The sequence below is a fragment of the Thamnophis sirtalis genome, unplaced genomic scaffold (genome assembly GCF_051295495.1).
Source record: "Thamnophis sirtalis isolate CommonGarterSnake01/CBP01778 unplaced genomic scaffold, rThaSir2_p1.2 scaffold_7, whole genome shotgun sequence".
Lineage (NCBI taxonomy): Eukaryota > Metazoa > Chordata > Lepidosauria > Squamata > Natricidae > Thamnophis > Thamnophis sirtalis.
In genome coordinates this window covers 59573344-59588301 of record NW_028261387.1, presented here as the reverse complement: position 1 = coordinate 59588301, position 14958 = coordinate 59573344, and the positions used below count along the sequence as shown (strand labels likewise).

The window sequence follows — 14958 nt, the reverse complement described above, 5'->3', positions numbered from 1 at the left end:
TTTTGAGGAAGGGAACTCAACAAATGCAGATTAAGGTGCTATCTAATATTGGATCTCAGAAAGACTCATGGGAGAAAGGAGTAACAGACAATAGTTGGTCTGATGTTAAACATCTGTCCATGATAAATCAATTCTAAGTCCATATTTTTCACTACATGGTTAGCAAAGGAGAAACTCAGTGCTAAAGTTGCATATACAGTAGTTTCTGTAGGCTATTATATTACATTTTTTCTATTTTTAGAAGTATCACATTTTAGTCAGTGCAGTTTTTATAAGTAGCATTTTTACATTGTATGCATTATATATGTGTAGTACAAATTCTATTTTTACTTGTTAGATAATTCATGTACATTTTTTTTCAGTTGTAGCAATTACGTTATATTCCATAATGCCAATAGTGAGTGCAAGTGAAATCATTGGACCATTGTGCCTTATGCTACTTATGGGAACTGTGCACTGCCAGATAGTATCTACTCAGTTATCTAAAACTTCAGGAAGTGATGCGAGTGGTGTTGGTCGAAGAAGGAGGTGAGCGATGAATGTCTGTAGCTTGGGTGGAAAGTTCCTCTTCAAATCAGAATATTTCTTTGCATCCTGCTTAAAGGCCATTTTTCTTACAATATGCATAATATGTATTGTATCTTTGCTTGGACTTCATTGCTAATACACTTGTTTTACTTAGATTCTAATAAGATACAGCTTTCATATTTTACTTTAATAATATATACTAATTCACACTATTTACATACCACTTTGATATGCTTGAGTATAAATATATCAAAGTAGATTCCATAAAATGATAATATGCATGAGCATGAAATATAAAAGCATGAAATAATAAAAACGATCAATGTATTGCTTGAGCATTTAAAAAAAAATGCAGTCAAAAATCAATGGGATGCTAGATTAATCTTCTACAGAAATAATTCATGAAGGATCTTGTTTAATCTCGGAATATTTTTTTAACCAGGATCTGCTATAGATTCTGCCTATCTCTGTTCCACAGATTGATTAATATGAGTAGGTTGGGAACAGTTAGCAAGCTCTACTCAACAAAGATTAAGTAGATGTATTTGATACGGCCTATGGCAGTGATGGCTAACTTTTTTGCCATCGTGCGCCAAAGGTGGGGGGAATGCGACTGTGCCCACACCCATAATTTTATGTGCGTGATCCCCCTCCGGAAGCTTCAGGATGCTTCCCTGAAGCCTCCAGAGGGCAAAAAACGGCTAAAAATGAAGGCCAAAGTCAGCTGGCAAGGGCGCGCATGCACGCTGGAGCTGACAGGACAATGCCTTGTGTGCCCTAACAAATGGCTCCGTGTGCCACCTGTGGCACATGTGCCATAGGTTCGCCATCACGGGCCTATGGGCTAATCAATAAACTATGTATGTATGTAAGTAGATGTATAGACGAAGAAGCAGTTCCTTTGATAACTGAGTTCTGAGATGTTTAGAGTGTTATATCAACAACAAACTGATGAAAATAATTCATATTTAATTTTTCCAGAAAAGTAACTAACAGTAACTAACATGAGCTCTATGTGGGATATAAACAGATATTTTATTAGTGAAGCAACAAATATATCATTATTATGAGATCTGGATTTCTCCTTCATAGTACTTCATTAGTTATTAATTTCATGGCTAGTATTTTTAGACAGAAAATTAAATGTGATATTAGCCACAGTTAACTATATATAGTTTAAACTCGCCTCATTTCATGCCTGGAGTAATTTTTAACATACTTTGTTGCAAACATTTTTCAGAAAATGTACAAATGGAGTAGTGAAAATGAAATCTAGTATAAAATACTAGAAAATACCAGAATCATCAATTCAGTCTAGAATCAAGTGAAAAGAAACTGTTTGGGATAAGTCTCATTTTCATTAGTACATGCATAGATACGTATTTATTTACTGGTATTTCTTATTTTAGAAACCACCTATTTCCCTAATACAGCAATTCTGGGCTTATAGATTCTTTCCTTGTATTTGTATTAATGGGCATATGCACATATTTATTTATTTATTTAATTTATTAAATTTTATTAAATGCCACCTATCTCCCCTAGGTTCTTCGGGCGTCATAAACACTTAATTTCTTTACCTGGTATTTTTAGCATCCTAAATCAATAGGAATAGCAATAGCAATAGCAGTTAGACTTATATACCGCTTCATAGAGCTTTCAGCCCTCTCTAAACGGTTTACAGCATATGATTGAAAAAGCCAGCATATTGCCCCCAATAATCCGGGTCCTCATTTTACCCATTTCGGAAGGATGGAAGATTGAGTCAACCCTGAGCCGGTGAGATTTGAATAGCCGAACTGCAGAACTGCAGTCAGCTGAAGTAGCCTGCAGTGCTGCATTTAACCACTGCGCCACCTCGGCTCCCCCACTGCGCCACCTCGGCTCCCAATCCTATGGCAACTTTAAAAGACATATATTTATGAATATGTAGTTTATTCATAATTGGCATCTGATAATATTTATATTCCCTGGGACAGATATGTTAAAAATTCTGTGGCTTTGAAGAGGGGGACATTTATTCTCAGACGCAAATTTATGCATTTTTTTTAATCTAGAAAAGCACGCAAATTTGCAGGAGGTGATAGCTATACTTCCTCTGACAAAATCAGCAGAAGCGAGGAGTCCATGGAGCCTTCATCCAGGATCAGCGGCTTGTTTGATTCAGTATTACGCCGAAGGAGCAGGGAAGGGTACGGTTGGTAATATTAGTTTATTTAGAAGATACGACAATTTTAACTGGATTTTAACTGTAATTTCAATCTTGCTCCAAGATTACATCATAATTTATTATAGCCAGTTATGTGCATTTCTGGAAATGGCCTGCCAAATTGTCTTTCTAGAACTGTTGGATTGAAGAAATCATGGAAAATTCTCTGTCTTTTCAATTATGTCTTGATTTTTAAAGTGTGAATAAAGAAGAAATGCATTTCCCTCCATAGGATGAAAAGGGGAAAACGGGTAGCCGATAAAGGGACTGAAGCAGAGCATAGCAGCAATATAAAACGCAGGATTTCCAGATCTGAACACAATTTTCAGCGATCGAAAGATTCTGAAATGCCGTTAAATGTAGATAGAAAACAGGTAAAGTTTGAACTTGATGTGTTTGCTTGATGCAAATGTCAAATTTTCTCAATATGAACAATAGTGCATAGATTAAATCTTACCCACTCATCTAAATTTTGAAAAATATTGAAAACCTCTCCAAAACAGTTTTATAATTCTACTGTAGATACAGATATTACTATCATTTAATTATAGAAAATAAAATATAATACAATTACATGATATAATTTCTGTATAAAGTTATATTATTTCCTGATAAAGTAAACAGTATTTTTTCCTGTACTAAACTTAAAATTAACTTCCTTCAACAATGCATCTTGGATTAAAATTATTGTTATAAGTATAAGAACTTAGTTGGGACCCAGGGGAAAAAAACATTTATATATTTTTTTTCAACTTTCCTTCAAGGAAATAAGCTTGGCATACTGCAATTCGATCCTCTTCCTCATTTTAGCGGTTATATGAATTAAACTAGGCTGAGAGAAATGCTATGTGTTTCAGAGATAAAAAGATTCAAAACTCAATGTACTAGATCATAGTTTAAAATTACTTCTCAGTCATAATAGTGAAAGTGCCGTGTTTTCCCCAAAATAAGACAGGGTCTTATTTTCTTCTGACCCCCAAAATAAGTGCTTGGCCTTATTTTCTGGGATGTCTTATTATTTTTGAGGTGCAGGAGGTAGTAGTGGTTATCTCATAGCTGCTGCTGCATTACAATATTTTTTGGGGAGGGCTTATTTTCGGGGGAGGTCGTATTATAATATTTCCGGGGCGGACATGTGCTCAAAAGCCCGATTAGGCTTATTATGCGGGGAGGTCTTATTTTCAAGGAAACAGGGTATATATGGACTTGCCTGCAGGAAAACTGATAGATGGGCCCATAGCCATACAGTTGTCCTACATCATGCAGACAGAAGTGTTTGTGGAGGAGTTTTTCAATCATGTCATTAGATTAATCATTTCTAAATTGGGTAGCCATGTAGTGTGTAACATTGTATTACAGTATAGATTTGTTTGTGTTGATATATATATTGCTTGTACTGCTATAGAATAAATTGTTACTGGTTAGTTACTATGGTCCAAATAGATTGCATAAATGTGAAACTGTCTCATCCATTTTATGTTAATCCTGATTAATGTTCTTTTAGACTATTTCTAGACATTCAGGCATTTCTGATGAGTTGTCAAGTGAGGAAGAACCCGATAATGTGAGTCAGGTAGTTTTGCTGCGCAGAAGCGTAGAAGGTGGCCCTAGTGTAATTGTAAATGAAGATCAGGGCAAAAGGTCTTCTCTTATTTCTCCATCTGCTTCAACAAATCAGTCAGTGTCACAGGTAAGTGTTATCAAAAACTGTTATCCTACTTGCTAACGCAACAAATGCATTTCCCTTTAATCAAATTAAGAAAGAGTAGGTCAGCCTTCAATTGTGTGATCCACTTGGGTTGGGACAGCAACTTCTGGAATTACTAATTAATACACCCATATCTGCAGGACACCAGAAAAGAAGTCTAATAATTATTAACCCTAACCCTGAATTTGTAGATTATAGTCTGTCATGATTATAATTTATACTCCCCTTGGTGTTTATTTTGGGATCTCTGGAAGCAAACTGAAAAATTATTGTTCAATGTTCTCTATGTTCTGTTTTCTAGACAGATCAAGATAAATATAGTAGTGCTGACATTAAACAAATAATCTAAGATTAGATATTTAGCATTTCTATCCATTTAGACTCCATTTTAAAAGCAAAACCAATTGCTGCTGGGCAGAGAAGATTTGGCAGAAAGGGCCATTTAGTACCACTACAAAATATCATTGGAATTATAATTTAACTGATTTGTATTACTGTCTTGGGCATACTTGCATACGTATTTCGGTTGAATTCTGCTGGATGAGGTCATGGGCCCATGTAATCCAATTTTTTTGTATCAGATAATGTGTGCGTAAAGCTCAGAAAAATGCTCTGGAAAGCAACAGCCCTTCTGCTGTAATTTGTCAGTCACACTGTCTATCATTCAGGCTATGGTAAACATCCATTAAAAATGATAGTCTCCCATGAAACTCTCCTTGTTTAAAACTATCCAAATAGTTTTTGGATAGGTCAATATTATCATAGCTGCCAGCATTGGATTCCACTTTAACTATGTACTATGTGAAGAAGAATAGTGTTTATTGGTCTTGATATAATTCATATAACAATGTGATACAGGGAGGAAATCATATTCACAGCATACAGTATATAACATTCAGTTTTTGGTTGGGATGTTGTATGTCTCCCTTCATAACTAACATTTCCAAAACAAAATAATGTACCTAGAAATGTAGTCTCTTTTATTTGGTGAGTATTTCTGAAGATTCATCTCTAGTTAGTAAGAAAAAAAACAATTTACATTCCTAACTGTCACTCTCCCAACCTGACTAGGAGGTTCTATGAATTTTTTATATATATATATGCACCTAAATTGTTTAGTCCTTGAATTTTATATGTATAGAATCTCTGGATAGCGCCCTTTCACCCACTGAAAGATCCTGATGGTAAGTCACTTTCAAGAAAAGATCTCTCCCATCATATTCCTCCAGGCCTCACTACAGAAAGTTGAAAACAGGGAAGATTGAAGGTCTTCTCCTAAGAGTGGAGATACACATACATACATACATACATACATACATACATACATACATACATACATACATTCCTTGCTTAACAATCACAATCACAATTGGGATTGTCAACCTAATCACTAAATGTTATGGTGACTGACTGAAAAATTACACGACTGTATTGGATTTATATCATTTCTACTTTTGTCGTTAAGCAAATGGCCAGAGTTGTTAAACCAGACGTTACATTGGAATTTCACTTTTATGTGAAAGAAAAAATTAATTCTGCTTGATGAAAGCTGATTGTGAAGTTTGCAGAAGCTGATCATATAACCAGGGGATGCTGAGATAACCATAAATGCAAGGATTGGTCACAAAGCTGGGTTTTTTTTTAACCATTATGACTTTGAATAGTCACTAAACAAGGCAGTTAGTAAGCGATGACTACTTATAGGCACATAAAGATTTGTCTTGAATAAGTACAATACAATATAATTTTGTATTTTTGATATAGTTTATGACATATTTTTTGCTTTGAAGATTGTCTACATTTTAGTTCTTCATTCATTTTTTTGTGATCTGAGGCAGGTCAACGAGGTTGTGAAATCTATGCAAGATTCGGACAGCGTAGTGGAATCAGAACTTGAACTAACAATTCCTCAAGAGGTATTCAGAATTAAAAATTACAGCATCTCCTGTGTGAAGTGAAGCTACTATTATTATTTTGATTTAAGATTCTTCTCAGCATCATCTGAGAGTAGAGCTGGAATGACATAGTCAATGAACCATGTTTAATCATGTTTGGGGGAATAGACAATAGTGACCTGACTCACATTTAATGGTAATCCTAAAAGCTGAGTTTATGCAGTATGTTAAATCAAAACCAATTAGCATGTTATAGTTTCACGCAAGGACGGGGTATGTGGGTGCTTGAAATTTCCAGGCTCTTATTTAAGATCTCTGGAGTCCTTGAGAATTGTGCCTTTGAAATTGAACAACAGGCAGTCAAATTTCATCAGCAAAAAAAGTTCTCATATAGTCTGAAGAAGCTTTCCTTCATTTCTCGGCTGTTGTGGAGTGAGCTAAATGCTGATATTTCTGTGTAGATCATGGTTTAATACAAGTGGTAGAGCAGGACATAAATTCATTTGCAAACAGCAATTTTATGTTTCAGAATTAACCCCTGTGTGGAAATATGTTCTATGTTTTTGTTTCTACGTTTTGTTAATACTTCAGTATTTTTGGAATAGTTAAATAATCCACTATAGCACTTACAGCAGGGGTGTCAAAGTCGATTTCATTGAGGGCCACATCTGGGTTGTGTTTGATCTTGGGGGGCTTGGGTGGGCGTGGCCAGCTCAACGTCACTCATGTCAGAGGCGCCTGTGGTGGCCCGAGCGCTCTTTCAGTGAAAACAGGCTCCCAAGCTCCATTTTCACTGGCAGAGAGTTGCAGGAGGCCGTGGTAGCTGAAAATGGAGCTCAGGAGCCTGTTTTTGCTGGCAAAAGTACCAGGCCAGTCCTTTGCTATTTCCAAGGTGGATCCGGCCTCCGGGCCTTGAGTTTGACACCCCTGACTTATAGGATTTGACATCAGGAAGTAGGTATATCTCTTCTGTCATACCAATAACAGTGTTATCAGGGCAGTGTTTTTGATTAGTGCTTACTCTAACTTTTCTGCAGCATTGATAAATTGGAATATTTGACACTAGTATTTTGTGGTATTTAGAAAGATAAAGGGACAAGTGCAAACTTGTGTCAGACAGTTTTCATGATAAAGTAAGTTATTGGGATTTTGCTGATAGCTTTCCATGGGACTCGGGCTTTTTAAAAATTATTTATTATTCAGATTTAATATAGCCACCCACTTCAGGTGCCTGCACCATTGTAACTTAAACGAATTAAAAGATTGCACCTAAGTATCTTGTTATGAGAGAGGCCATAAAGAATTCAGTGATTGGTTTTAATTGAATTAGTATTGCAATAATTATTTTCTGAACGTTTCCTCATAGGAGTCCAAATCCCACTATAGTAGTGAATCTCAAAGCGGTAGTGTTTCGCATAGAGATTCGGAGAGTACTCGTCAAGACTCTGAGACAGAAGATATGTTGTGGGATGATTTGCTTCATGGACCCGAATACCGATCCTCTTTCACCAGTGACAGTGAGGAAGCCAAAGGAAAAAACAAGAAAGCAAGCAAACGAGATCTGAAGGATGATGTTTTCCAGCAGGTCTGTAAGATGCAAAGCATCCCCCCACCTTGTGATGGTAACTTAATCAAATAAAACATCGGGAAGACACTAGCAGAATGTTCTCTGGCAACAAGTTGTAGTACTAGTTTTAAATGGATTTCTGTCCAATTATAAGCATCTGGATAAATAAAATGGCTTTTTCAATAGAGATGGTTTACCATCTAGCAAAAGTGGCAGCAAGATGATGCCATCTAGCAAAAATATAAAAAGTTTAATTTATGTATACTGTAACCTACTGCGTAAAGGACACGGTGGCTCAATGACTAAGAGCTGAGCTGGTTGATCAGAAGGTTGGTAGTTCAGCAGTTCAAATCCCTAGCATCGCATAACAGGGTGAGCTCCCATTACTTATCCCAGCTTCTGCCAACCTAGCAGTTCGAAAGCATGTAAAAATGCAAGTAGAAAAATAGGGACCACCTTTGGTGGAAAGGTAACAGCGTTCCGTGCACCTTTGGGGTTTAGACATGACGGCCACATGACCATGGAGACGTCTTTGGACAGTGCTGGCTCTTCGGCTTTGAAACTGAGATGAGCACCGCCCCCTGTAGCTGGAAATGTGTGGGGGAACCTTTACCTTAACCTATTATGTGACCACAAGAATATGGACTTAAAGCAAAAGTTTTCAGACATTGATTGCACATTGATGAAATGTCATCAATCCCACATGTGTGGAGATAAGGTGATTTGGAGCAGATGGGGACACTCATGTAGCATCTTTTGGTGACATCTTAAAGAAGCTGATCTTTCCTGGGCTTATATGGTAGAAATCAATGAATCCAGGAAAACATCTGATTATTATTAGGTACTGTGTGCCTGTCTTCATCTAATATAAACCAGCTTTTCCTGTTTGAATCTGGAACTATGGCTGTAGTCTTTCTGGTGTTAGGATAGCAACATTAACTCAGGGGCACTGAAAAAAAGCATTTTTGATTTGATGATGCACTATTAAATTTCTTACCAAGTGCCTTCAACCAAAAGGTAGGTGTGGTTATAGCCATTTATTACATTATAGGAAACATTTAATATGTCTTCCTATGTCTCACCATATATCTCACACCAATATATGTCCAGCACCACAGTGATGATGTGGACCCCTCCAATAATATCCCCAAAACCAATTGCCTCCCGGACATGAGACCAAGAACCTCTCAGTGTCCTTACCATGAATCCCAGGAAGGAGAAGTTGGGTATCCTGAAGCACTTTAGCCCCAACAGCTCTTGGCACCAACAGAACAACCAGCTCAAATCTTAGCACAAGGTTCCACACACAAACATTAAAAATACCCATTCAAATACCCAAAGACGCAGAGACCTCCTCCTTTGCTGCTTCCAGTAGCAGGAGGAGGACTTTCCTCATGCATCCCCCACCAATTCATCCCTTGACTTTTCATCCAAAAGAAGAAATCAGACCATTTATCTGTATCTGTATTCAATACAGATGGACCTACATTCTCTTGACAGTTGGTGATAAAAACAAAAATCCTGGCGAAAACCCAGTGGATACCCTGCTATCTGAAATATACTAATATTATACAAGACCTGTTAATAGTTTCTGTTCTTGTAATTATCAAATATTTTAAGTTTCTGTTACAGACGGGACATTAAAATGCTCAATGAGCATGGAAGTTGGACTTTAATAACATTTATGCTTGCTCAGATAGGCGCCATCTTTTGACCTGTATGAACTCAACGGCAAAATGTTTGCTTAGAATCATTAAGTGAGCTGTTTTGAAGCCATTTCCACCCCTATTAAAGAAAGACTTTCCAGAATATGGCATCAGCGTGACTTTTCTTCCTCAGAACCACTTGTTCTGGCTGCAGAATACAAGTCCTGCCTCTACCAAAGTGAGTGCTCTCATCTGGGAGGGGAATGAGTGCAAGAAAGTAGACATGTCTGTTCTGGAGATCAGTGGAATCATTATGAACAGGGTAAGGATCGTGCCCATTCAGTAGAGTCATAAAAAAACTAGCAGTTCTATTCTGTGCAGCTGTGTATATCCACAAGCAAAATATGTTAATTTTTGTCATCTCTCCCCTCCATCTATCCATCCATCCATCTGTCCATCTATCCTTATCTATCTATCTATCTATCTATCTATCTATCTATCTATCTATCTATCTATCATCTATCCATCCATCCATCCATCCATCCATCCATCCATCCATCCATCCATCCATCCATCCTCTATATCTATTATTTATATTTCATATTTATAAATTGCCCATCTCCCTCAGAGAGGGGCTCTGAGTGGTTAATACAAGAATGTGAGATTTTGGAGGAGTACAGTAGATATTTTAAATTGGAGGGTTTCATTTTCCAAAACTATAGAAAATGGTTTTTATATGATTGCAAATTTGTATGTATGCCATTTTGCAGTCTCATCTTCACTGAGTTGAATCTAATGTTGAGATTTCCATTCTTATTTAGATGCAACCTGTTAATTCATAATGTAATGGTTTGCATGTCTCAATGTGCAGTATGTAAACTGTGAAGTGCTGATACTGGTTTCCTCACCATTAGGTCAATGCCTTTCACCAAGGATCTGGTTATCAGTGGCTGGGCAATATTGTTACCATCAGTTTAGCTTTCCTTCCTTTCCTCTATCGACTCTTCCACTCAAAGACCTTTGAGCAGATGTGGGCCTTGAGTGCAAAAGAAGTTCTGCATATCTTTTGTGGGGGTCCTCCATTCCCCCCTATAATCACCCTTGCAATGATCATTTTTCTGGAGCGCCTCTGCCTCACCTGGATGTTTTTCTTCATGATGTGTGTTGCTGAGAGGACTTACAAGCAGGTTAGTCTTAGTTGTCCCCAAAAAATAAAACAACCATGACTGCCAATGAAAGCACTACTCTCTGTCGCCGTCTCTTGCTTTTGCCACATGATTGGACTGTGGCAAAATGAATATATTGTCATTATATTGGATGTTTCCCTATGACAAACAAGCATTAGTTTCCCTTCTTAAAATGCCATTCCTGTTCTAGAAAAATATGTATCATTAAAATGTTCTGCAAAGCTTTTGAAAGGTAGCAGTCAGAAAAGATCTGTCTGTAATTTTCAAATTATATAATTTGCTCTGATTGACACTTTTCTTTGCAGAGGTTTCTGGTTGCCAAACTTTTTAGTCACATTACTTCTGCTCGGAAAGCAAGAAAATACGAAATCCCACATTTCAGACTCAAGAAAGTAGAAAACATTAAAATCTGGTTATCACTTCGTTCCTACTTAAAGGTAAGTGATACAAAAGCACTGAAATCTCAGCCTTAAACAAAAGATTCAGATTGTAGAGCCATTGCTACAGAATTAAACTGTGAAGAATTTTTGCTCTTTATATGCAATGCTTCATTACTTCAATTTTGTATGTTTGTTTTGCCAGAGGCGAGGCCCTCAAAGGTCTGTTGACGTAGTTGTATCGTCCATATTCTTACTGGCTCTTTCCATTGCTTTCATATGCTGTGCACAGGTAAGATCTCTAATTTATTTTTAGAGAAAATGTTGACCATCAATAACACATAAAATAGGATGGATTTATATTAAGTTGAAGGAGGTGTTTGAGAGTCTCCAATGATTTTATGATACTTTGCACACTTGTTAGCCTCCTTTTTTGGTATGTATGTATGTACCCTGTTTCCCCAAAAATATTTAAACACATGCACAGCCACCGCAAAAAGAGAGGCAGTGCAACACAGCAGCAGTCATGAGGTGACCATGCTCGCTGTCTCCTGCACCTCAAAAATAATAAGACCTCCCCCAAAAGGCCAAGCGCTTATTTCGGGAGGCAAAAGAAAATAATTCATTCATTCAATTTCTATAGCTACACATCTCAGTCAATGACTCTAGGTGACTTACAATTCAAAAAAAATATTAGAATTAAGGCACTGAAAACATTTTAAAACAATAAAAATATAAGAACATCCAAAATAAAGATACATATTAGCCAAGATACTTGGCTAGTTAGCAATACAGCCAGGAAAAGGGCCTTTGTCATGTACACATCCCATAGCAGGGGAAGAAAAGGAAAAAAGAAAAAATGTAGGGATAGTATCTAGATAGTACTTGGATGACAGGCCATCATAATGACTGGGCTTATTTATCTGCAGAAAAATATTCTAGAAGACAGTGAAAAATCCACTCAAAAGTCTTGCTCCCCAAGTGCATAGACATAAGCATAAAGTTGTCAAGAGCTGAAGAAAGTTTAAAAACTCCCAAAGCTTCTTAATCATATTTGACATGTTTGTTTCCTGTAGCATTACCCAGAAGTAGTCATTTAATCAGTAAATAGCAGTTGTGAAAACCTACATTCTGCAACTGTAGCCATTTATTCTTTTGATAGTAGAAGGCATGAAAGTCACCTGGTTTGCATGCTAAAGTTAAAGTGAACAGTGAATGGCAGATGGATCTCTTCTGAATTTTGTGATTGGATAATATTACCCATCTTTAGTCAAAACTGAGAAAGATTCTACTTGCCTGGTTTGTTTCTCTGTCATTGTGTTGTACTAAATACATTGTAGTGCTAAGAAGCATATTGTTTTGTTTATCTGCTTCAGTGGTGGGTTCCGAATTCCGTTCCAACTGCTATGGTTGGAACGGCCCCGGCGTCACCACATGGCGCGTGCATGCGTTGTACTTGCCTGCGATGCTTTGGCAAGCCTCCGCGACACTCCAGCTGCTTGTCGGAGTGTTGCGCAGGCGCCGTATGCACCATGCGCATGCCCGGAAGCGGGTAGGCCCTCTGGCGCACCGAAACGGTATCCGGTGCTCCAGACAGGCTCCAGTATGCCCGTACCGGGGTGTACCTCCTGCAACCCACCACTGATCCTTGGGGAACTCTAGACATCTTAGATATTGGAACAATGCACAGTATTGTTTTTGGCCAAACCTTTGAATATTTCACAAATTTATTGTACTGTAATTCATCATAACTTTGACCTGGAAAACTGTGGATTAGAAGATAAATGTGTCAATTTTGTATGATAAAGTTAGAAGATGGAGAGGTCACCGTCTGCAGTTAGGTATCTGACTAGAGAAATTTGGATATGGACAGGTACAACAGGCAGGAGAAGGATCAATAAATGAAAGGGAAAAAATCCCTCTGTCATTCTGCAAGTGCAGAATGAACTAACCTGGCTTTGACAGCATGTGCTATTGTGCTAATTTGTAATCCTTTTAGATCTTCTGGACAGAGGGGTGTTCTTACTGTGCAGGATGTAGTGTTAAATCGTGTGAAATTATTAACCAAGCTCTCTTCTAGAGCAAAGATAACTTCCAGTCTGTTTGCTAATTGTTGTGTTATTTTTCATAGGTTTTAAAAGGTCATAAGACATTCTTGAGTGCTGCTTACAATTGGGAATTCCTAATCTGGGAAACTGCCCTGCTCCTATTCTTGTTGCGTTTGGCATCCCTAGGCTCTGAAACCAACAAGAAATATAGTAATATTTCAATTCTGCTAACTGAACAGGTACTTTTGGATTCTTTGTACTATTTCTCTGACATTAGGACAGACCGATTAAGAAATATCTAAAAATAATAAGATAGAAGGTAAACACACATTTGCAGTTGTTAACTTTGTATTTATTGTGTTAAATATCCAGAGGCTGTCTTCTGGTAGTAGCAGATTCCTGAACTGTTCATAAAATATTAATTGCCCAATGTGTAAGTTTCAGTTTGTCAGTCTTGAAGAAAGGCATGTTTTAAAACTAAACATTGTAAGACAAAAATCAAGAAGTGGATAATAATTTTGTGGAGGCCTTTGCCTTATGTATGAATTACAACTCCAAGATACTAAGTTGTGGACTATTTTGGAGTGTAAGCAAATTTCAGTAACGTAATTTTCAAAAATGCCTGTAGAAGCTAAAGCATGGGCACTGCTTGATGAAAATTGAAGACCGAACTGATTTTATTCAATGAATAGGTCTTTAGCAACCTGTATCTTATTTTCTTTCAATTTTCCCTTAGTCTAATAAAACAAATTTCCATAGTGTTATTTTTTTTTCCAAATTATTACTCAATTTTTTTGCTGTTGGTCAGGATTCTTAAAGTATATTTCAGCTAAAGGATACATCTAGGTTATATTTGGAAAATCTGTTCTCTAGAACCTGTTATCCTTTCAAGCTTAGGGGAAAAGCAACCATTGCCTTCTCCCCTTTCCAAGTGCGTTATATATTTCATGATCATACCGTTGTTATCAAGGTAGACAGTTTGACTTCGTATATGAGTATGTATAGTATTTGACTGTTCTATATTTTTTAAAAAGCATACCGTATTTTAGCTGTTGCTACGAAAAATTATGTAATTTATAAAAGTTGCTTTTGTTAATGTTTGTGCTAACTGTGTAGGGAATTTAAAGGAAAGTTTAATGGATATGCCATCCCTGCCATTACAAGGCAGACCTGGATTATTAAAATTGCATAATTTTAATAAACAATATTTAAATAATTCTCCTGCAGATAAACTTGTACTTAAAGATGGAAAAGAAACCAAACAAGAAAGAACAGCTCACACTAGTAAATAATGTCCTTAAACTCTCCACCAAACTCTTGAAGGTAAAAATAAATAATTTTAGCTTCTTTGCCTTTATTCTTCTGCTATATTTTTTTTTAAAAGATGTTGAATGATTTTTTTATTATATGAAAGCAATACTGCTGCGTTCTAATTCTGTTTCATAACCACAGGAGTTAGATACACCATTTAGACTATATGGATTGACAATGAATCCCTTGATCTATAATATTACACGAGTGGTGATCCTATCGGCAGTCTCTGGAGTTATAAGTGATTTGCTGGGCTTCAATATCAGAGTAAGTGTTGCTAAGTACCTGTTGAGGATAGCTCAGTTATTTGTTTTTCTAGTGTTGTCTACATAAAGGCTATATTCTGTCTGCTCAACCACATGCAAAACAGTGTAATTGTGAAAATAAAAGAGTTACAGTGGAGCAAAAGTATTTAGTCAGCCACCAATTGTGCAAGTTCTCCCATTTAAAAAGATGAGAGAGGTATGTAATTGACATCATAG

The 14958-nt window shown here is 36.9% G+C and overlaps 1 protein-coding gene across 3 annotated transcripts in view; it reads left to right on the top strand.

Moving 5' to 3' along the window:
• PHTF1 (putative homeodomain transcription factor 1) overlaps positions 1–14958 on the top strand; it is a 34813-nt gene that overhangs the window by 16589 nt on the left and 3266 nt on the right. For 2 of the 3 annotated variants that reach the window (XM_087720150.1, XM_087720152.1), the window contains 13 exons: positions 363–528; positions 2586–2720; positions 2970–3111; positions 4242–4427; positions 6284–6361; positions 7707–7925; positions 9747–9875; positions 10468–10740; positions 11046–11177; positions 11323–11409; positions 13249–13404; positions 14393–14488; positions 14618–14743. In XM_087720150.1, coding sequence (XP_087576276.1) covers positions 363–528; positions 2586–2720; positions 2970–3111; positions 4242–4427; positions 6284–6361; positions 7707–7925; positions 9747–9875; positions 10468–10740; positions 11046–11177; positions 11323–11409; positions 13249–13404; positions 14393–14488; positions 14618–14743 — 1925 coding nt within the window. The remainder of the gene's footprint in view (positions 1–362; positions 529–2585; positions 2721–2969; positions 3112–4241; positions 4428–6283; positions 6362–7706; positions 7926–9746; positions 9876–10467; positions 10741–11045; positions 11178–11322; positions 11410–13248; positions 13405–14392; positions 14489–14617; positions 14744–14958) is intronic. The other variant, XM_087720151.1, reaches the window with a different exon arrangement.